Genomic DNA, 23,480 nt, shown 5'->3' on the forward strand with positions numbered 1-23,480 from the left:
GCAAATTGTAACTAAAAATCACCTAGAAAACAGATGTCCTGGACAAATGAATTACTGGTATGTATAGGATGACTGGGCATATAACCACCATAAAGAGGATGGTCAAAAACAAGTATAAAAACCTTGAGAAATAATTTTAGCTACAGTTAACTAAGGTGCTTGCAGAGCTGGTCTCTGCAACACCCTACGCTGCCCTCTCTGTATCACCTCTTGATTCTCTTCCCAACTGTCTTTGCTGTCCTTATTGCTTTTGCTGGGCTTTACCCTGGGATTGCTAAAGTTATTCTGCAGTGCAGCCAGCAGTGAATATGTGTGTGTATGTGTGTGTATGGGAAGAAGTAGAGGCGGGGGGTGCTCTCCTCCCCTTCAGTGTTACATGTATGCACTCATCACCCCTGGGACTGTGGGGATTTGGCTATAAAAGGAAATCAAACTCTTAAATTAAGGGAAGATGGGGATCGATGTGCATCATTTTCTAATATTTTTGGGGGGGATATGATCCATCCTGAACTGATGTTAACCTGTTACTGAGAGAGCTGGTCTGTCCAGAAAAATAATTGAAAATAATGTGGAATTAACCCTATGGACAGGGGGAAACTGGACTGCCTGGCCCCTACATGATTCTAATTGAGAATAAAATAATAAAACAAATGGAGATAATTGCCAAACAGTAGTTAAAAATCTGATAAAAGCTTTCGAGCTTTTGAGGAGATACGGGTAAATTAAACTGAAGTGCAGGAATGTAGACAGAAGCCAGTGCTGACTGGGGAAGATTTTGACAGGCTTTGTAGTGACATACCCCTACATGCAGGGCTGCACCTCTTCATACATGGGTCTTCAAGGGTAATTCAGGGAAAAAGACACAATGGGTGTGCCATCATCGAAGGTCTGAGTGGTGAAATAAGGGAAGTGGGAAGGTTGCTTAATAACTGGCCAGCTCAAACATGCGAGCTATATGCTCTCAGCCAGCCACGGCGAATGTTAGAAGGAAAAAAAGGTACCATTTATACGGATTCTAGATAGGGATTTGGAGTAGTGCACACCTCTGGGAAAATTTGGGGAGAACAGGGTCTCATTAATAGCAAAGGGAAAGAATTGTTCCATGAAGAACTAGTTGGACAAGTGTTACGTAGCCTGATGTCACCAATAGAGGTGGCTGTAGTACACGTTAATGGACATCAGAGGGGAAACTCCTTTTGTGTCAGGGGAAATTGGTTAGCAGGTGAAACGGCCTGAGAAGCAGCCTTAAAACCTGAAGTAATAACTGTAAACTATCTCACGCCTGAGTCCTGGCCCTGCAAGAAATTCCAGTTTTCAATGAAAAAGAAAAAGAAGTTCTCTAAGAATTAGGAGCCAGGGAACAGAATGGGAAATGGGTGTTACCAGATGGTAGAGAAATGTTAAATAAGCAAACCATGAGGGAGGTATTAGCAATTTTATATCAGGAGAGTTATTGGGGAACACAAGCAATGTGTGACATAGTGTTATGAAAATATGGGTGTACTAGAATTTATACTATAACCAAGCAAATTTGTGAAAGATGTGCGGTTTGTAAAAAAAGTAAATTAAAAGGCACTTAGAAAGAAGCCTGCAGAAAGATGGTGTCCAAGTTTATGACCCTTTCAAAATATTCAGGTTGATTTCACAGAATTACCTGAGTTGGTTGAATTAAATACTTACTAATGTTGGGAGATCACCTTACCGGGTGGGTAGAAGCTTTCCCTCTGAGCACTGCCGTGGTGGCAGTGGTAGCAAAACTGATTTTAGAACAAATTATTCCTAGATATGGAATAGTGGAAAATACAGACTCACATCAAGGGGGACATTTTCCCTCCAGGGTACTGCAAAGACTAATGGACAGTTTGGAGATATCTTGGGATTTTCATGCCCCCTGGCATCCCCCTTCATCTGGAAAAGTAGAAAGGATGAACCAGACCTTAAAGAAGCAATTGTCAAAATTATTATTAGAAGCTAGATTATCCTGGACTAGATGTCTACCTATAGCCTTGTTGAGAATCGGAACTGCTTCTCATAAGCATACAGGGGTTTCACCTTATGAAATGCTCTTCGGGCTACCATACCTGGGCAGAAATAACGGATGGACCCCCACAGCTTGAAACTAAGGATGTGTTTCTCAAAAACTGTATACTCAGGTTGTCTTCTTTTCTATCTTCTCTCAGACACCAAGGGCTTCTAGCACAAACTCCGCCATTAGAGTTCGCAGCTCACAGGTTTCAGCCTGGAAACTGTGTCCTGGTCAAATCCTGGAAGGAAACTAAGCTTCTGCCAGATTGAGAAGGACCATTTCAAGTTCTGCTGATCACTGAGACAGCGGTATGACCAGCTGAGAAAGGGTGGACTCGTTACACACGGATTAAAAGGCCAATCAAACCTCCCAAGGACAATGATGAGTGGCCAAGTACAGGCAACTGACTACCCCCTTCGACTAAAGATACAGAGATGAAAATGAAATGGAACGTTTAGGGATTATTAATCCTGTATTAGGTAGAATTTACAAATGGGTTACTCATCATTAACATCACTGAAACTGAAGGTTCCCTAACAATTCAAGTAGATGCTTGCCAGATCCTTAATTGTGGGGAGGTACAGAGCCAAAGAGAATTGAGTTATGAAGACAAATACATATGTCCGGGGAAACTGAGCTGCTCTAAGGATGATTTAAATAAGTGCATAGTTTTTATTGCTCTCTCTCGTTGCCCCCCTTGGTAGAGTGTTATCTGGATGACAGAGTTTCGGGGATGGACAGCGAGCAATGAACGGTTATACAGTTGAAAAGAAAAACTACCCTATCTAAAGGACAATCTCTCCTAGGATGCGAGTCCCTGCAGTGCAATGCTTTACTAATTACAATATAGGGAGTAGATGATTCAGTAAGTGGGGTTATGGGTTACAAACAGACATTAGTGGAAAAGATGCCCTGGGAAGGTTAAAAATAGAAGTGTTAAAGAACAATAGTAATGAAGAATTAACAAAATCACCTACTTAAAAACTTCTAAATGGGGTCTTGGGTCCTGCCAAATGACCCTAAAGTGGTCACTGTTGTAGAAATACCAGATTTAAGAGAAACCTTTGAGGTAGAAACAGGATATGGAGATACAAATGCCTGAGTAGAATGAATCAAATATATGCTGCAAAGCCTAAAGAAGAGCGATTGCTATGCATGTGCATCAGGAAGGCCTGTGGCACAGGCCCTCTGGGATGGAGCAAAGATTGATGGGGATGGAGTGCATCTTAGCCTTATACCAAGACTCTACAGTGTGGGGAAGTAAGTCGTGTCATACTCTCTCCCTATTATTTCTAGCCTTACAGGGGAAAAATACAAAAATTCCCCCGGCCTTTTCAGGAATAATTGGAAATCATCCTGCCTGTCTCTCATGATGGGCAGGAATGATACCAGCTTCCTAGGAATATGAGTAGGTGTGTAGAGACACGGGAAGTTGGTCCTCATACTTCCTCAAATGTTTCTCGAGTGGATCTTTGGTGGTACTGTGGGAAGATGACACTTCATTCCATTTCCACCCCACACACTGGGAAGGTACCTGTGATATTGTTCAATTGGCAATTCCTTTTACCCTGGCATTTGAACACTGATTCATCAGGGCAACACAAAAAGGAGTTTAGGGTTTTCCTTTGATGACAGAGTTTATCTCGATTCTATTGGGGTTCCCAGATGGGTTCCCAGTGAACACAAAGCAAGAAATCAAGTAATGGTGGATTTTGAGTCCTTTTTACTCTGGTGGGTAACTATAAACAAGAACGTAGACTGGATAAATTACAGTTATTATAACCAACAATGATTTATAAATTATACTAGACAAGCGGTTAAAGGAATCGCCAAAAAATGAGATGTTACTAGTAGAATGATATGGGAAAATAGGATGGTCCTAGATAGCAGAGGAAGGTGGTATATGTGTAACCAGAGCTTTGCAAGGACTTATGACTTTAGCAGAATTGGCTGAGAATTCTGGAACAGATAGTCCACTCAAGGAGTGGTTAGAATCTTGGTTTGGAAAATGGAAAGAAACTATATCTATTTTTACTTCTTTAATCGTAGTAGCAGGAGCACTAACTGCATCATTCCATGTGTCCCAGGACTTGTTCAACACCTTATTGAGAAAGCTCTATCAAAGCAAATGCCTTTAGGGCCACTGCCATACTCAGATAAAACGATGCTGCTAAAAGAACAAGAAGAAAGAAGCAACAGCAAACACGTAACTCCTGAAGAAAAATGTGAAATCATGTTGTCTAGGCTTGAAGCCCCCTATAGAACTATACCATAAGAAAATGCAAAAACAACAAAAGTAAAAAATAAGGAGAGGAGGAAATCGTAAGGAACGTTTAATGAAGGAATGTTGTTTTTACAAAACTGAGGACCTGGTGCCTGACCCCAGCTGGGAGAAGGACCGAGAGACATCAGACTATGAATCCTTAATGTAAAACAAAGTCTCTTCCAACTAATCTCAGAATGCAAACTGATACTTGTATTTACATGTTAATCTAGGGGGAAGGGTAGCCAAAGAGTCAGGAACCCATATTTTAAATAGGTCAATAAGGGGAAAGGTATTGTTTGGATTAGATGAATGAAATATGTAAACTGAGGCAGGTGTCGGGTAGTCTGTCAACTCTGTAGTACTCCATCAATGGGGAATAGGGGAGGGAATTTGCGGCTGGGATTTGGGGAGGATATAAGCAGGGGCTTTTTGCCCTATTCTGTGTGCCTACCTTTAGGTAGAACACTCGATCTTGCAAAATTGTTATTAAAATATGCTTTGCTGAGAGATCCTGCCTGGGCCTATTATATTTGCAAGCTAATTGTTTCCTACAGATGCTATGCAATCACCCAGATTTCCGGTCCTTTGACACTTGTCTTCCTCCACCTACGTAGATTTCATCAAGCAAACCATCTGTTTGGAGACTGAAGGATATTATTTCACCATGAAACTGTTTCCTGTTAGGAAAAAAAAAAAAAAAAAAGGCAAGCAGCCAGGATGTGTGAGCGATGTGCTGGTGCCACTCCTGCCACGTACCCCTTTTCCTGAGGTGTACTTCCTCTTTACTGTTATTTTATTGTATTTTGTTTTGTGTTATGTTGTATTTTAGCTTCCAAGTTAAGAAAGGTAGTTGGACAAGAAGGCTGTATATGCAAGCAATTATTATTTTGCTGTCATTCTCACCGTTTCAACCTAACAACTATTACTATTGGCTTATCAGGAGCAACTCTTTGGAATGTCAAGAATGTTGCAGCTCAGCACTAATGAAGAAGGGTAATCTGTGCCTATGCAGCTCTGCTGAAATTAGTAGGCTTTCAGGGTTGCTGAGATAAAGTTCAGGACCCAGACAATTTTAATTCCCGTGTCAGACACCTGGAACAAACCAGCGATTGTCAATTCTTGGACACAGATGATAATAAAAACCCCGTTTTTCTTACTTGTATTTTACAAACAGCAAGGAACAAGCGGAGAGCGGCCGTGCCGCTCGCTTTCGGTTTTGTTTACTGAGAGCCCGTGGCTTTTAGGAAGGCAAAGGTCTCCCGGGAGGGCACCCCGACTCACGCCGGCTGAAGCGCTGGGAAACGCGGGCTACGAGCACGGCGCCGGGGCTTTTCGGGCCGTCTTTCCGCGGAGGGCCGAACTGGGGAGGGCCTCCCATCGGCAAACCCGCAGCGGGGGCGGGCGGGGAAGGTCCCGGCGGGGTCCGGCGGCCCGGGTCCAGCCAGCAGGGCAGGGCGGAGCGGGGCGGGTCGGGCCGGGCTAAGCTGAGCTGAGGCGGGACGGCCGCCGCTCCGCAGAGCCTCTGCGGCCGCCGACGGGAGCAGGTGGCCGGGGGAGTTGGCCCGCGGTGCCCTGAGGGTCCGCCAGGTAGGGGCTAGGCGGGCACGGGGTCAGCCGGGAGGGTCTCTGCCCTACCAGCCCCCGGGTCCGCTGCCTGCGGGGACGGGAGAGAGTGTTTCTCCGCCCCCAGGCACCTGGAGGGGCGGGCGGCGAGGGGCGCAGAGACGGCAGCCTTCGGGGAGAAAAGCACCCGGGCAGGCTCCAGCAGCGGCATCTGCCGCTGCTGGAGCCTGCCCGGGAGCTTTTCTCCCCGAAGGCTGCTCCGGTCGTACGTTTTGCTTAGGTCTTGCAAGCAAGACTGAGTTATTTGTCTGGAAAATCTGTTGCAGAGTTAAAACAAACGAAGCCCCACCGACCGCAGTACATAACTATGCTGTAAAACGTGTGTGCGCACGTGTGTGTATATCTCTCTATATAAAACGAACGGAGAAAAAAAACGAAAAAAAACCTGTCCTGGTCTTTTATTTGGTACTAAGTGCTTAAATGGAAAAGCAACCCATTGACCTCAAGGCAAGCGATGAAAAAGAGGAAAGTAAATTCATGACATTAAAAGCTAGCTACATCAATGGCTTCTGTGGTTTCACAGTCAGTATTTTACAAATTGGTTTCAGTTTCATTCTGTTGCCCTTTTTCCCCCCCCCCCCCCCACCTGGGAAAATATGGTTAAATATGGTTAAACCTGTTTTTGAGCAAAGAAGAAATCAGTGGAAATTAACCTTCATTGGTCTCACCTATTGTGGAAATCTACCCCCTCAATCTTGTAAGGTAGTTTCAGCTTATTAGAACCTAAATGTTACATTCAGCTATTCCATATACCACTGTTTCTTTGTTCCTCCCACATGTCAAGTAAAAAGGTTAACTCTTAACAGTTTTGTGTATTATGTGTGTTTTCTTCCATGACAGATACTGTGAGTGGGCTGTCAAGCAGACAGAAGAAAATTCTTCCTGAAAACTTTGAAGTGATCATTTCACAGTATTTTAACTCTGCTGGAAATCTCAGCCTTTTTTTTGAGATATGCAAAGACAACGTAAGTGGTTAAACTTACACTGAAACATATGTTTAAAGTTGTATTTTGTGCTGTTGACCAGGTTATCCCACTATGATCCACAAGGTAGTATAAGTACAATAGGAGTACACCCTTTGGCTTGTAATACTTCTTTTTTTTTTTTTTCTGTATTCTTGAATGACTTCTAGAATAAGAAAAAGACAGTGCTTTTTATTTTTTGATAAGCTAATGCATAGTCATAACAACTTTTCTTGCACTACATCATGGCAAGGCAGGGGGCCTTCACTGTGCTCAAATCTTGGGGAGACCGTATCCGTTCTTACCACCGACAAAGTCAGGAATGCTTTTGCCATGATTCTTACTTATGACCTCTGCAGACACGAGCAAGTTGTGTAGAAATTTCCAGTCATTGTTAGTAGTTGTTTGGCATTGTTTGAGATTAGTACTATAGGGACCCTGAGCTTGTGTAGATGGATGACTTCTTGCTGCTGATGTTCCAAGGACTGTTGCTCACATATAGCTTTGATCAGATGATATGTTTCTTAAAATGCTAGTGGCATTTTATGCACTAATTTTCCCAACATTTCTGTTGCTGGTTACAGTGAACCACTGTTAGCAATACAGAATTTTCCCTCGTGGGGAATTCTCCAATACTGGGGAAGAAGTAGGTAGAGTTACATCAACATTTAAGTTCTGTTACAAGAAGTCTTTGGGCAAATAGTTCTGTTTTTCCTGTCTTCTTCATTTGATTGTGAGGGAAACATAGAGCAGCAATACTGAAAAGCATTTCGTAGAATGAATATCTTTTTGCTTTTATAAATCTGTGTTTGCAATAGATGTCAGAAGCCAGCAGGAGGAGAGAAGAGGCGTTGTGGTAGCTTATGTAAGATAAATAGTGAGAAGACTGCAGCTTTGGCAAAGATCTTTGATTGGCAGCTAGGTCTTGGGCTGCTTCAGCTGGTCCAGCCAGATCATTTTGCTGAAGGTGAAATGGGAGTGGAGTCTGTAATGGTTATTGCAGCAGGTTTCTTCATGTGCATCTGGATTTGACCTGGACCTATTTTTTTTTTCTCTTTTAAAAAATTTTTCCTTTTTTTTTTTTTTTTTTTTTTCCTCTCTGAACGTGGAAAATTGAGTACAGCAGCAGTCTTTATCACTCTTGAGGAATTTTGTAAGTAATCGTTATACTTCCTTTGTGTGTAGTAAGGCTTGTTTTCCTCTACAGTGGGAGAAAGGATGCAAATTAAAGTTCAGCAATTGCAGGATACAATCAAGGGTCTTAGAACTGCAAAGCTTACTTGTCGTCATCCATCTTCCAGGAATTAATCAGGACACTTCTCCTGGAGTTCATACCGACATTCAGATTTCCTGACAAAAAAAGTAGGTATGGGTTGCATACATGGGTATGGGTATCTTTCCATGACTGTAATGCATATGCTATTTGTTTCGAGCAGTCTCTCAGCTACAGCCTCTACTTTTAAAAATAGTGGAAACCGTTTTGGGGCTGAGTGTGCTATAAGTCTGGTCATTCTGGCATGGGGAGTGCAGAGAGGTGCACACCTGTACTCATCAGCCTCAGTGGCTTGCTCTTCTGCAGGCTTGCCTCTAGAGTAAGCATGATCAGAGTGCATTCGCTAGGCTGGCGTGCCTCTGTCTCATTTGAGGAGCTTTACTCTGGAGCTTAGCTGGTGCTCTGGACTGCTTATTGCTCAGGCGGTGGCATCATGATGGAGGCACTCTCATATGCACATCATGCATGAGTGGAACCCGCAGGATTAGGCAGCAGTTTGCTCGTGCTTTTAAGAGCATCACTTGTGGCTGAGGAATGAATTGACTACCTAACCGCATTAAGAAGCTTGCAATTTATTTATCAAGGAAACAGATCTTTTACCCTGAGGATCTTATTTGTATTTTCCTGTCCCTGTTAGCAGAACATCCTTTTGTAATTGCTCATGTCTGCCTAACAATGTATTAGATTTACTCAGTTTCTCAGTTCCATCTGTGTTGCCTTCTGCAAACCCGCTATTGGGATTGGATTTTTCTTGAGAGTAAGCTGAAAAATGATGGCAGTGTTTGATAGTAGTACTGCTCTGACTTAAAATAGACACTTAGCAAGTGCAGTGGGTGTGTGAAGGTTAAAGTGTATGAATCAACACTAATAACCGTTTCACAATCTTAAAGTGTCGTGTGTGAGTATAAAAGCTATGTCAAAGAAGAGGGGGAAAACTGACAGAAAATTGAAATAATTTACATGTTTAGAGGTAAAGCAGCAGAAAATCAAGACAACAGATTTTGTTTGTAGGCTGACTGGTTTTGTCACTGTTTTACAAAGGTATTAATGTGTAAATACTCATTAAGTGATTAATTACCACATTAATAATGTTCACAATATATGTCACTTCATGAACCCTGTTGTAAGTACTGTGAGACCCATGTGTTATAACACAGGGTATGTTTGCAATATGTTAAAGTAAGGCAAAGAGGTGGGGAAAGACTAAGGTCTATTTCTTCCAGTGAAGTCATGTAGACATCTCCTCCATTCTCCTCCTAGCAGGAGCAACAATCCCTTCTGCAGTTTGGGGGAACAATTGGGTATTTTAAAGTATTTATCGACTAATTGAAAGATGGTGATAAAGTGTATATTTTGCCATAACCAAGGGCAAATGTTTAAAGCAAATAAAATTAGATGTTCTTCCTGGACACGTGCAGAAAGCTTTCTGCCTTATCATCTACTGTAATTAAAGGTGCAATTTCGTCATGTTTTTACCTAAAGTGGAATTAAATGCCTTCTGTCCCATTCTTTGTATGGAGTGACTACAACGTATGTTTTATGGTGCAAATTAGAAAATGAACAGCTATTTATGTTTTTCTATTATTTTATCATTTTAGGTTCTATCTACATCATGGAAAAGCCTTTGGTTTTGTATATATTTTTATTCTACTGGCATTTCCTAAATGGTAAGAAGCTGAGTTGTAAGAAGTAGTAGAATGTTTAAGTATGTTTTCTTTCCATGTATAAGCACAAAAACGTTAATTCCTCAGTTTTCCTTCAGTTCCAAGTGATTTGGTTTATTAATGTTTTAAATAAAATTATCTTAGCATGCTTTTACATTAAACTGTATATGTATGCTTAGTATGTGTGCTTTGATAGGGGGCCAGGTTCAAACCGCTGTCAATGTTTCAGCATAGACACCATTTCAGACAAGGTACCATTTGTATTAAGCGAAGTTTTATTTGTACTGTGAACCTGGGAATTGTCATTTATTGTTTAATGTTGTGTGTAAAAACAATCGACGTTTATATAAACAGGACATTCCCATCTGAGACACTAACAATTGCCTGTTACCGTGGCTGTGTTCTGAAAGCAACAGCTGATGAGCTCTGCACACACATTTGCCTATTTTTAGTACAGCATCACAGTGTGTGCACACTGTGTTTGCAGGTACCAACAGCCCAGTTTGTCCTGAACTTGGGCAAGTGCATGCAAAACCATTTAACTTTTATGAACAGGGCAGATACTTTTCATCCTTAAAGTGACTTGGAAGATTAGGCTTATAACTGGAAAATTATGTTTTCTTCCAAATTTTGTTTTTCAGCTTTGTTCACGGTCGAAGCTCCGCAGTCACTCTACATTGTGGAACATGGGAACAATGTGACCATGGAGTGCACATTCCCAGTGAATGGGAAATTAAAGTTTAGAGATTTAAGTGTCAGCTGGGAAAAGAAGGATGAGGAAAAGAAGCAGGTTTATGCACTTCTCAAAGGAGAGGAAGACTTCAAAAGCCAGCACAGTGACTTCCAGGGAAGGATAAAATTGTTGAAAGAGAATCTGCACTTGGGACAGTCTCTCCTTCAGATCACCGGCGTGAAGCTCAGAGATGCAGGGGTTTATCGCTGTGCTGTTGGCTACGGGGGAGCCGACTACAAGACAATCAATCTGAAAGTTAAGGGTGAGAGAGCTACTGCAGGAGGTTCAGTGCTATCTGATACTGTTAAAGGATTTCAAAGGAGTCCCTGAAGTAAAACATCTGGTCTCACATTTAAAGAAACCTCTCCAGAGACAGGAGCTGCCTCATGGCTGTTGCGCAGCTGTATGGCTTTGTGTTTCTGTCTTGGTTAAACCCATGCTCTGTCCTCTATTTTGCATATGGTGTGTGAGGAATAGTGTTGCAAAAACCATTTAGACAGGACAAAGACCAGAAAGCTAATGCCATTTTCTATAACAGTGTCAAAATTATAATGCATCCTGTGCCTCCAGTTACTATGGAGAGACAAAATAGTGATATTTACTTTTTCTGTGAGGATTATTATCTACAAAATCCAAGCCGATGTACAGAAACTTGGCCCAGAGGCTGGGGGTAATGAAAAGGTGTCTTGCTAAATATGCTTTTCTTCTGGCTTCCTACCAGTAATCATTTTCTTCCATTTGTTTAGCTCCTTATAGAACTATAACCCAAGGAGTGGTGAGCACAGGAGAGAACAAATGGAAGTTGACGTGTCAGTCAGAAGGATACCCACAAGCTGAAGTGATATGGCAAAATGGAGAATATGAAGATTTGACTGATAAGGCAAACACAAGTTATGAAACTGGAAGTGACCAGCTGTATCGTGTGACAAGTACCCTCACAATCGAAAGTAGGATAGATGAGGTTTTTTACTGCATATTCTGGAATAAAGAGCTTCAAGAAAATATATCTGCCATTTTACACATACCAGGTAACACTTCTAAATTTCATTTATGGTAATATACTTCAAGGTACTATGTTATTTTGTTCCAGTTGAATCAGCCGTGATTTGTTTCTCTTTCCTATCTAATTTTGAAAAGGCTAAAAAGAAATACCTGTGTTGTTAAGTTTAGCTATTAGTGTACACTTCCACCATATGAACATGTTCATCATGCATATGTGGATGGAATTGAAGGATAGAAATTTTGCATGACCTACAGTTTCATGAAAATTGAGTCTGAGTGTTAAAAAGTTCCATTATTTGAAAAGCATGTAGCTAAGAGCCTAGAAATAAAATCCTCCAAGAATGTTCTGTTGAACAATATGGTCTTTTCCTGCCACTACAGCCTTTGCTTTGGGCATATTGAAATTTAACAAATTGTACACAGATTTTTTTTTTTTCTTATGAAATCTGGATTGAAGGAAGATGCATGGAGACCTTTTAATTGAGCGCCACCCATACTACTTTCGTTTTTGCTTTCTCTTTTAACTTCTGCATTGTACCCCCATACGTTCGCACAAGCTTTAAACCACACTGGAGACCCGATCCAACTCAAAAATAATATTTCTCTGTACTAGACTGTTATTTGGCCAGGTCATTTCCCTGCTCCTGTTCACCATGGAGTTTTAAAAATGCCTATGCTGGCACACTTTTTGGGACTGACAAGGAATAGAAACAGGCAGCTGAGGGTAAGAAAGCCAAGTCATCCTTTCAATGACTGGTGAGTGGGGAATTTTGTTTTTAACAAGAGATGCCTCTGGGATTCATGGATGTCACTTACCCTTTGCATTCAGAGTTTTACCAGATGAAAGGGACTCTCTGTTCTCTTTCTCAAGTAGCTGTTTCCTGTAAGTCCTGATGGGAAACTAAGCTAGATGTAACACTTTGTACCTTGGTGATAAGCAGGATGTGTGACAGGAATCGAAGGCTCTATCACCGTGGAATGCAGGAGGAGACGATAAATATGAATATGTGCGATCTTTTTTTTCTTTATTGGGGTGAGATAAGGTAGAGTGCATCATCGGCACCTGACCTTAAACACAATCTAAAGTGCTGTAACGATGTCTGAACTGCTCATAGCAAACATAATATGGTGAAATTGAAAGAAAAAGGGAGAAGCTTATGCAATTACTTAATGTCTTTCCCGCACTTGTTTTTCTTGAAGATTCAGGTGATGGTGTTATGTGGACTGAGAGCAGACGCTTCACTGGAGCAATTCTCATTGTGACTGCTTTCTTTGGATCAGTGCTTCTATTTATGCTCTGCATAAGAAAAGGTATTCAAATTATTTATTTAGTGTATCTCAGTTATTAATCTATTCTGTTAATTCAGCCTTGCAGAGGTGGAATGAGATAATAAACGTCATCCTGAAACCACTAACTTTTTACCATATTGTTTATTTCTTTTTCTTTATCTGACTTGTTTAAATACTAGCAAGTTAGTAGAGTGGAACGGGTTGTCAGCCCTGCACAAACCACTTACCCATGCATCTCTCTTTTCTTACAGGTAATCATATAGATAGTAAGATTAGTGTCTAACCCGTTCAAACATCAAAGCACAGCTTATGCACCTACTGGAAATAGCAATTTCCTATTCTGAGTCCTCCCTTTGACTGGGGACCAGAATGGTTTGAGCAGAAAGGGCACTGGAGGTGTTTTAGGTCTGTGGGTTTCTTTTCCTGTGTTCTCTGAAAAAATTCACTAAACTCTGAGCACATATATTTTTAAGTATTCTAATTGTTAAGAATTCTACATATATGATTATTCTGGTTAAAACACCATAAAGGCTGTAAACGACAGATGAAATGATATATCCAAGGTTTTGAGTCTGAGAGACTCTTCACAAGAGAGAATATTCCCACTGTGGTTTCATACTACTTGAGTCATTTCCTTGTTAATTTTTGAGCTTTTTCAGTCCACTTCACTGACTTGAATTGGACATTTTCAGTATCACAGTATGCTGAAGAGCTAAAGCATTGGCGGTAATTTGTTTTTACTTGCTAGATAACCAGAAAAAAAAGCTTGTAGAAATATTTTTTAGGGTATCTGAATGTGCAAAGAATATGGTTTGCCCTCAAATTAAAGAAAAAGTGTTTGATATGTGTTGCTTAACCTGAAATCAGTACTGTTACTTTTTTTTTTTTTACTTCTCTGGGAGGAAGTTAAGTGTGTTTAAGGATTTTATAGTCAGTGGTATTTTTTACTCTTCATTTTAACAGATGCAATAAAGTCATGCAGGTTTCAGAACATCCATAGGATTAACTTCAAAGTGTCAAAAGGAAAGCGGTTTTTGCTGACAATTCTGATTTTGCCCAGAACTCTTCCCTCTGAATAACAAATTTGTGGATTTTTTTTAGCTGATGTGTAGCTGCTTCTTTTTTTCCAAATAAGTTTTTGGGGGTTTTGTTTCTTCTTTTTATTTTGGTTTGGTTTTTTGTTTGTTTGTGGGGGTTTTTTTTGTCAAGTTGTCCGCAGACAGAAAGTCCAAGAGGCATTGAAGCTGCTGTAGTACTCTTAGCATTATAGTATCATACTGGCATGATTCTGTAAATTATTACCAGAAATTCTCCAAAAACCTGAACAAGATAGCTGACTAAATGCTCCTCTCGAAATTCTTTAATTTTATAGGAGATATAAATGTGTGTAGCTAGTACAAAATTCAGCTGGAATGAATGCAAAGGCTTGTTGCACCATCTTTTCAAGTGATATCTCAAAAGCTTTGACACTAAGAGAGGTGTACTTCCTGAGGCAGTATAGCAGAACTGTTGGTTTTCCTATCTACCAGCTCTCTTTTCCACAGTGAAAACCAGAAACAGTCCTAATCTCTGTCTGAATATTACACAAAATCATCTATGAGCAAAATCTACACTGAGTGTTTATGTTCAACATCCATAAAATAAATACAAGATAGAACTGAATGTGAATATTCAGTGTTTTCATCACAAACTCATCTTGTGCATTGGTGCTATAGAAACATGCCCCAGGAGAAGTGTTCATAAGCCTTAGAGGCTTGCATGTGATGCTAACAGGCCGCAGAACTCCTGTAGATAACCATGCATGTATAAGAATATACTTGTCCTAAGAACATGATAGGAATAGGAGCAGAACATGAAAGTGGAAGAAGAGACAGCAAAATCCTTGACTTCTCAGAAGATTCCCATCTGGGGATTTCAGTGAAGGTCAGAATTTTCCTAGGTTGTCTGAGTAATATTTATTGTTTTTCTGTATACATGAGAATGTATATACGTGTAATAGTGTATGTGATTATCCTGATTATATATGTATGTGTATGTGTGTGTGATAAGCTACAAGTTGATTCAGAAGCTAAAATAGTACTGGCAGTTTGTGGTGGTGGTGTTTGTTTGTTTGTTTGTTTTGTTGGTTTTTTGTTGTTTTCTTCTGTTGTTTTGTTTTGTTTTTGTTTGTTTGGTTTTTTTTGGCAGGGAGGAGGGAGTGGCGGTGGTGTTTGTTTTCTTTTGTTTGTTGTGGGGTTTTTTCCTTTTTTTTTTTTTGAACCAGGCTGTCCTAGATGATTATTTCAGAATGGAACCTCTCTGGAATATGGGCTTTTATCCCCTCAGAAAACACTGAGAAGGTGCTACCTTTCTCGTTCCCTCTTACCCATTATGTTCAAATTCTGGGTGAAAAATTACAATGGAAAACCACTTGAACAAGTATTTTCCAGTGATGCTAGTGTATAGTATCAATGAGTTCTGCCTTAGGAATGACAAAAGGAAACTGGGAAGGAAAACTGACAGACTGTGAGCACTGAAGAATACACTTTAAGGTCTTTGGAGAAATTGTTTTGAGAACCCATGATTATACTGTACTACGTGTGCCCTTCCCACCAGTGTGCTTAAGCCTCCATTAGATCTGAAGTAACTATTTTGTTTTCTTTTTGATTTTTCTCTCTTATTTTCCTTCAGCTGGAGCCAATACGAACAACAGAACATGTGCAGCTTGTTCATCAATAGCAAGTATGTACATACAGCATAAACATAGCTCAGTGTGAAATAATTGCTTGAGAATTCACTTTGTAATGCTGACAAACAGATGCAGATTTACATTCAGCTTTCATTTTGCTATCAACTTTTCATTTATGTAACAACTGTAAACTACATCTGAAGAGTGACTTTTCATTACTATGTCAGCTTCTTGAAAGGACAACATGAAAGAAAAGCATACTTTTTCCAGGAGCAGATGCAGTCCTGGTATGCACAAGAAAAGGACAGTGTGGTGTGCTGTGTTTGGAAAGTCTGTGATAGGATGGGACATGCTCCCGGGAGCATATACCTCAGGATGGCAGCACATCTCGGTGTGCAGACGCTGTGCTCAAATTTGAGCCACGTTGGCATGATCCTGTAGTTTTCTCCAGTAGTATAGTGAGGGTCTTCATCACAACATTAAGGACACAGGATTTGGCTCTGATAAGAGAAACACAGCAAAAGCTTTAGCTTCCGTAACCATTTCTTTTTCCTCCCATTGAAATACTGATGCTATTTGCTATAAGCAAAGCTCAGTGAATGTCCAGAACCACCATGACAGTGAGAAATGGAGGAGAGAGTGGGTAGAGTTAACATTTAGCCCCTTCTCATGGTGGCTCATGGCTGTGGTGTTTTCAGTTTGTGTGTGTTTGTCCTTTCCTTTCCTTTCCTTTCCTTTCCTTTCCTTTCCTTTCCTTTCCTTTCCTTTCCTTTCCTTTCCTTTCCTTTCCTTTCCTTTCCTTTCCTTTCCTTTCCTTTCCTTTCCTTTCCTTTCCTTTCCTTTCCTTTCCTTTCCTTTCCTTTCCTTTCCTTTCCTTTCCTTTCCTTTCCTTTCCTTTCCTTTCCTTTCCTTTCATTATTTTTATTTCTATTTTTATTTTTATTTCTATTTTTATTTTTATTTCTATTTTTATTTTTATTTCTATTTTTTTTTCTAATTTGTTGTATGGTTTTATTTGGTGACAACTTCAAATGAAAGTGCAGTGTGAAAGTTAACTCATACTGACAGTTGTTGTTTTTTTTTTTTCTAAGAAAATCTCTCTTGAGAATATTTGTGCAAAATGGACACAATATACAGTATTAATCTCTTCTCCTGATCTGCATTTAAGCCACATAGTTTCTGGGCAGCCCAAGATAGCAGCTTTTAACGAAAATTTATCACTGTGTGAAAAGTTTAAGCGATGCTGACTCTTATCTGTATGTATGTCATTTGTTTAAAGAGCTGTCAAAAGATAAGGATACATGTGACTGCAGAGACACTTCTTTTGAAGAAGAAGAGCTGAAATGTAGGTATAAATGATAAAGGGAAAAATAGTCACAAATTGCACACAGCATAAATCATTCATGGTCATCAGAGCCTTGATTCATAGCTGGTTTATTTAGTCACTTGTTTCGACAGACAGAGCCTTCAAGAGAAGTACAGCCTCCCATTTTCTCTCTTATAAACTCACTGTAATGAGTCATTGTGTGCTGAGAGTTGTATCAAATAATTAATCTGGTTCTAAAAATAAAAAGAAAAGCCATGTGAAGGAAGAACTGATGTGAAGATATACAATAACCCAAATGGGTCTTTTCTCTAGCTCACACTTTTGCTACAGAAACAGTTGTTACAGCACAACTGAAGGAGTGGTGATGGCAATGGGGAGGGAGACCTTAACCCCTCACAGATGCTCAAGCAAGTCTTAAGCTGTGAGATTGTGTCTTGGCAAAGCAAGAAAACAAATGATCAAATCTTTGAAATCTCTGAAAACATACTGTGTTGTGGAACAGAAGGGTGCAGTTATTGAGGTTTTTCTTTCGCATTCTTGCTGACTTCTAAAGCACTTAAATGAATTCCATCCCGAATCCCTCACTGCTACACTTTATTGTAGTAAACATAAACAAAGGTAAACCCGCTGGTCCTGCAGGTATAGATCTCCAAGTCAAAGAGTCAGGGCCTGAGGATACGCTGCCAGGGACACAGACTGTCATAGTTTGCGGCAGGGTGACAATAAACTGTAGCAAATGCTCCCTATTAGCCCCCTACCCTCCGCACTAAGGAAAGTGCATAGGAGGAAAAGGGAGAGAGACTTACAAGTTGGAAAGTTAAAAATGCTTTACTAATACTACTAGTAAATGGAGAAAATAATGCAAAATACACAAAACCAACATTGAATTTCCCGGGATCGCACAGCGCTCCAGCGGCTGCAGGGCAGGCACCCGGAAGTCCTGGGCTGGATTCCACAGCAAACCTGAACTGGATTCAGGGATACACGGACTAGAACGGGGCCGAGGATCGCAAGCATAATAAGTAGGATCCTCTTCAGATGCCGGACATGGGAAAAGAACACGAGTAGCTCGTGATCTCCCACTTTTATACAGTGTATGACATGCGTGGGATGGAATACCTAGCTGGTCAGTTTGGGTCACCTGTTCTGTTTCCACCTCCCTGCAAGTACGACCCCCTCACTTACAGGATGTGCAAAATTTATCAGCAACTTTGGCTGCCATAGCAATAAGGATGAACCTGGGCCTTTTCTGCATTCCATTCCTACTGTTATCAGCTCTGGAGCAAATACTGTCCAAAAAACATGCAGCAAACTTCAGGAAAAAAAGAAGTTACTTAGAAGAACTTAGCTGAAAGGAAATTTCACTAAAAAAGGATTGGTCTTGTTTTAAACAAAACCAGGACATGAACAGATAGACCACTGAATGTATTTGAAAGTCTTTAAAAGAAGATTTTAAAAGAATAGGGAACCCAAAACACAACAATTTCAGTGTATTTGCTAAAGAGTACTTCCCACCAGCGTGTTTGATCTATCACTTTATTTCCTCCCATGATCATCTTCTTTTTCTATTTGACCTTTTTCTTAATTTCATTTTAGATTTTTAATTTTGACAATGAAGGAATTTTTTTTGGTATCTCCAAACTCTAAGAAAGAGTCCCAAAGCCATGAAGTGTTCTGTGGCTTCATAATTTTGTAATTTGATATTTTAAAAAATATAATTCTTCCTTTTACAGGTAAGCAAATTGAGAAGACCTAAAGAAAGGAGGGGAAGCTTTTTTTCCTCTGTGGTGAAGGTTTGAGAGCTCAGATGTTCTGTGTTCTGTCTATTAATGGGGATATTAATTATTTGTTTTTACTCTGTGATGGCAATCTTCTTCAATATTGTTGTAACTCAGGAAAAACTGCAATGAAGTTAATAGAATTATTACAGCATAAAAAGTCCTTGGATTCAGGCTTCTGTAGATGTGACTAAGTATGAAGGTATTTATTTAAATATCCGGGTTTCTGCACTCTCAAGCTTATGCACTTTTGAAGACACACTTCATTAAAAATGTCTTTAAGGTAAAGCACTTTAGGTCTGTGACCATCGTGAATTTCGTAGCTAGTTCTTGAACAGGCCATCTTCTGGACTTTTTTTTTTCCTTTTTTTAATTTTTTTTTTTTCCCCTGCCTGAGCTCTCAGTTCCCTGTAGAGAATTTGTTTTCCAGCTTATGAAGAAATTTTTCAATGTTTTGATCCTCGTAGGACATAACAGTGCAACAAGACAAGCTACCACACAGACAGGGCATTTTCTGTCCTTCCTGTGGATCGTAAAATGCAAGATACTCACAGCTAAACCTGAAATAGACGCTGTAACCCTTTTGGCAACTATAGTTTGGAAATTATTATGGAACTTCTTGATTACTTTCTCCAAAAAGTGTTTCAGGGATTTTATTTCCTCATGATACAACTGGGACTACTTCGTTATTGGTCATTACTATTCTGATTTACCATTTGGGGATAATGCAACTCTTCGGACATCCAGGAAGAACAGCTCTTGATTTGGACTGTCTGTTTGTTCATCTTGGGAATAGAAGAAAGACAACCTTCTCACTTTTAGAACATGAAATATATGCTCATATGATTACTTAAGAAATCCTGAGGAACATGCTCTTGGATCCGATTTCTTAAGCTATCGCTTTTTTTACATTTTGCTAAGTGCATAGCTGCCTTTTTTCTGGTCTTACACAGATGAAAATTATTTATTACAATGCTATTCACAATTATATTTTTGTAATAAAATATGTGTTGGTTTTCTTGTGTTTTTTCCTACTCTCTTTGACTTGTCAATAAGTAGTGTTAGTACTACTTGTGCTTTTTCTGGGAAAATCACGTATCTAAGATTTGAGTATTTACACCAATTTCATCCCTCTAACGGCTCCCACAAATAAGAGACAGCGGAGAACTGTAATCTCATTGGACTCAGGTTTTATTTTTCCGTTTAAAATAAATGAGTCTGTTGTGGAGTCTTAAGGATGTGAATGCAGCCCTCAGCCCAGGGCTTCACTACTGGCAGCATTCAATCTAGAAGCTGCCTCATATAGTAGGATAGAGAAATGCATGTCATAGCCATAAGGATGTTGGTAGGCATGAGTTAAGTAAAGTAGTTATTCTAAAGTGATTTCCCTAATCCGTTGCAAAGCTTGCCGTTTGATTCCTCAAGGATGCTGTGTAAACTTGAACATCCCCTCCTGCTTCCCAATATGCTTTTTGAGGCCACAGTCCGGGTGCCACTGAAGGCAATGGCCCATTTTAAATTGTTCCCAAAGTGCAAGAATGGCTTTGGAAATATTAAGGGCCTTCTGTAGAAAAAGCACTGACTGTCCTCAACACACAAATATAGTTCCATATCGCCATATAAGTAATTCCCCTTCCAGACAACTTCATTTTCTGCTTCCTCTTTGAGGCTGCAATAGCTGCTTGCATATTAAACTACTCCCCTTAGCTATTATCAACCTTTGTAAGGCAATGCTATTAGTGCATGCTTAATGTCATGGAACCAAAGTCAAAGTCTTTATCAAACTCCACTGGACAGGAGGAACTGTTACATTTATCTTTTCCCAACAAGAGAAAAAGTAAGTTATTGTTGACAGTGTTGTATACCAGATGAGTAAGATAATGAAATGAGGGGATATCAATATTTTTAAGTTCTGCAGCTGAAGCTTACCATCCAAAATGCCAGTATTTGAATTCCTGAGTGGCTGATAGGAAGCTTGAAATTTTGCTTCTTCGTTAGAAAAGCAGAATGTGTGGTGGATAACATATGATGTGAAAAGTCCTGTCCTCTCTAAACAAGCTCTACCCTATATTTTTCTGACATAAAAGCCAGAACTTGTCCAATCTAATTTTAGTCCTTTTACAAATTATGCTTTTAGGATAAGCTAAGTTTCTTGGCTTAATTTTTCTGAATACAGAGAGACAGGCCTACATGTTCATCCTCCAATGCTGTGAGGTTTTTTGGCACAATTACTTGCCAGTCATGACAGAGGGAGAATACACACCTAAGAGTTAGACCATGAGAACTTGGTGAGAGGAAATCCTTCCTGATCCTAACATAAGAAATGTAGATAAGCACCATATTTGTAATAATCTTTTTTCCTTCAGTTAATAATTTCTGAATGCTACTTCATTGTTTTTGGATATCTGGAAAAATGAAATCCAGCATGAACCTAGAGCAGACTCAGCTTCAGTAAGTTACATTTTGCTTCCTCATAGTCAAGTGTTGTTAGATGCCCAAAAGTGCTCAGAAAAGCCTCGTTCATGTGCACATTCTAGATTGCCATATTGGTATTTGAGCTGAGGACTTAGTCATTTGAAAAATGTAATTATGAACCAGTCTGGTGGCCTCTTTTGTGATGTGGCATCTAATTCTGTAGAATATGAATACCATTACTAATAACAATTACGTTAAAGAATAACTAATAAGAAGAAAAGTAGAATCATTGCTATTGACCTGCAGGGCTTTTCATGGAGCAGCATGCAGAATGTGTGTATCTTTTCCCTTTGGCCAAAAACCAAATTTTAATATCCTTCAGTAATATGTACCAATGGTGCATCATCCAAGTGTGGGCTAATGAGCAAAATAGCAGAGATGGTAAAAGTGGAACTTCTGCTTTTGCAGATGTTAACCATGGGACTTCTGGTTTAGCAGCATCTTATCCCTGATTCCTTGTTTCTCTCTCTCTATTTCTCTGGTCCTGCAATCCAAGTGATTGTCCCACCCAAGTCCCTGCCAGGTAGTGCTGGGTTAATGAGATGCCCAAGGAAGATCACTGGCTCTTGGGCAACTGAACTGATCTTTCTGTCTCGTTGTCCCCAAACATGAACACCTGAAGAAAACTTACAGTAGCCAGAGCTGGCTCAGAATGTATAGAAGATGGTGACAGTGACTGTGAAGTAACTTTTGGGCCACTTTTTCTGCCAGGTGGGAAGACAACAGAAGTCCCAATATTTCCACAAGAAGTCTCAATATTTGCAGGGAAACTAGACACCTAGACACAGAGGAGGTAGAGATTCCTCAACAAACAAGTGAGGGTGTTGTGGATGGGGTAGGCAAGGAAAGTGCTCATCAGAAGACAAGGAACACACTGACTGACAAAACAAGGCTTCCCTGAGGACTTCTAGCAGGTAGAGAGTCTCCCTTAGTAGGACACTGGAATTCTGAAAAGGTGTTTGCTGGGAATCGCCATGACTCGAGCCGGGACATTCATCTGCTACAGTGTCTCTGGCAGAGGGTTATCTCCAGCCTTTCTCACCTCAAAACGCCTACAGGCTCTGCACAACCATTAATCTGATGAAAGTTAAGAAGATGTAACTTGATATTTTCATGAATGCAGAACAGTCCTAGTAAAAGCAATTTCAGATGCCAAGGCTGTATACTGCTCTAAATGAGTATAAATCCAGCAAAAAATGATGTGTGTAATTTAAAGTAGAATTTGAGCATAGAAGTTTTACAGAGTGTTTTGAGTAAACTTGTTTGGATGCATGTTCTTAGCAATACAGAGCACTGAACTCAGAGTACATTCAGCATGAAACTGGAACTACTCACAAATTCCTAAGAAACTTGGTGATTTCCTTTTAACAGTCACTTGGTTTGTGACACAAGGCCAAATAAGATCAGCCTATAAGCTGTGCTGTCAGTGCGTGTTCTAAACTGATCATGAGAGTTGGATAGCTTGTGCTATCATGCAAATGGAATAGAGCTACTTTGTAAAGCTTCGAAAATCTTAGGTGTTATATGAACCTGATTCTTCCAATGACTGCATAAAGATCTCATGTGAGTATAACACCACTAAAATGCAAATCGATATTCACTGTATTTCTGACTGATGGACTGCAGATTTTTTTCCTACATCCTTAAGATTTGCTTAAATTATTTTCAAATTTTTTGCAGGGAGTGGGCTCTGATTTTGAACCAGAGAATGGATAAGTCAGATCCTAAAGGTCCATATAGCTTCAAATCCTGGGGAATAAAGAGTTTTAAAAGCTGAACTTGTCTTTCAATTCAATCTTTTGTCATAGGTGAAGGCAGAACAGTGGTGCTAGCGAATCTCTTCAGTTTATGCATTGGGCTGTTACTATCTGTAAATCTTTCATTCTGAATTTCAGGGAAGAGTTGTAAGGATAAAAAAATCTGTATATATTTGTATTTATATCTTCCTACTTACTTTATTTTTGTCATTACTGCATATCGTAGGTTGTTTTGATTGTACAGCAAATCTGGTGACTTTTACCTTCTGCATTCCTAGGAGGGGCACAGGCTAGAAAGAGGAAAATTTCTTGTGCTTCTCTGAAAAATCTTTATTTCTGTAGCAGCTGGAGAGATGAAAAAAAAATCTGCAGTGTATCGTGACACATTGTTAGCCTGTATTTTTCAGTGCTGCTGCTAAGAGCTGGAAGTCACGTGTTCTCCAGAATAAATAGCTGCATTTTAAATGACATTTTCTGTTACAAAATTTCAACCCAATCTTATCCTAGTATCTATGGCAAAAAAAAAGTAATCGAGGTTATATTAGAATTATTGTATTTGACGTTGAACAAAAAAGGCAACAATGAAAAAGATACAACAGGTAACAAGCAATTCAGGGAAAGTGAATACTCAGAGCA

The 23,480-nt window shown here is 39.9% G+C and overlaps 1 protein-coding gene across 1 annotated transcript; it reads left to right on the forward strand.

The window, feature by feature from the left end:
* The first annotated feature begins 5,828 nt into the window (after positions 1-5,828).
* Positions 5,829-19,467, forward strand: CD274 (CD274 molecule). The gene is made up of 10 exons (XM_065656786.1): positions 5,829-5,879; positions 6,756-6,880; positions 8,179-8,239; positions 9,749-9,817; positions 10,456-10,809; positions 11,294-11,575; positions 12,750-12,860; positions 15,510-15,560; positions 16,787-16,852; positions 18,568-19,467. The coding sequence occupies exons 4-10, from the start codon at positions 9,763-9,765 to the stop codon at positions 18,588-18,590; spliced, it is 942 nt and encodes a 313-aa protein (XP_065512858.1). The 5' UTR covers positions 5,829-5,879; positions 6,756-6,880; positions 8,179-8,239; positions 9,749-9,762; the 3' UTR covers positions 18,591-19,467.
* The last annotated feature ends 4,013 nt before the right edge of the window (positions 19,468-23,480 follow it).

Source organism: Caloenas nicobarica, chromosome Z (genome assembly GCF_036013445.1).
Source record: "Caloenas nicobarica isolate bCalNic1 chromosome Z, bCalNic1.hap1, whole genome shotgun sequence".
In the NCBI taxonomy this organism is placed as follows: domain Eukaryota; kingdom Metazoa; phylum Chordata; class Aves; order Columbiformes; family Columbidae; genus Caloenas; species Caloenas nicobarica.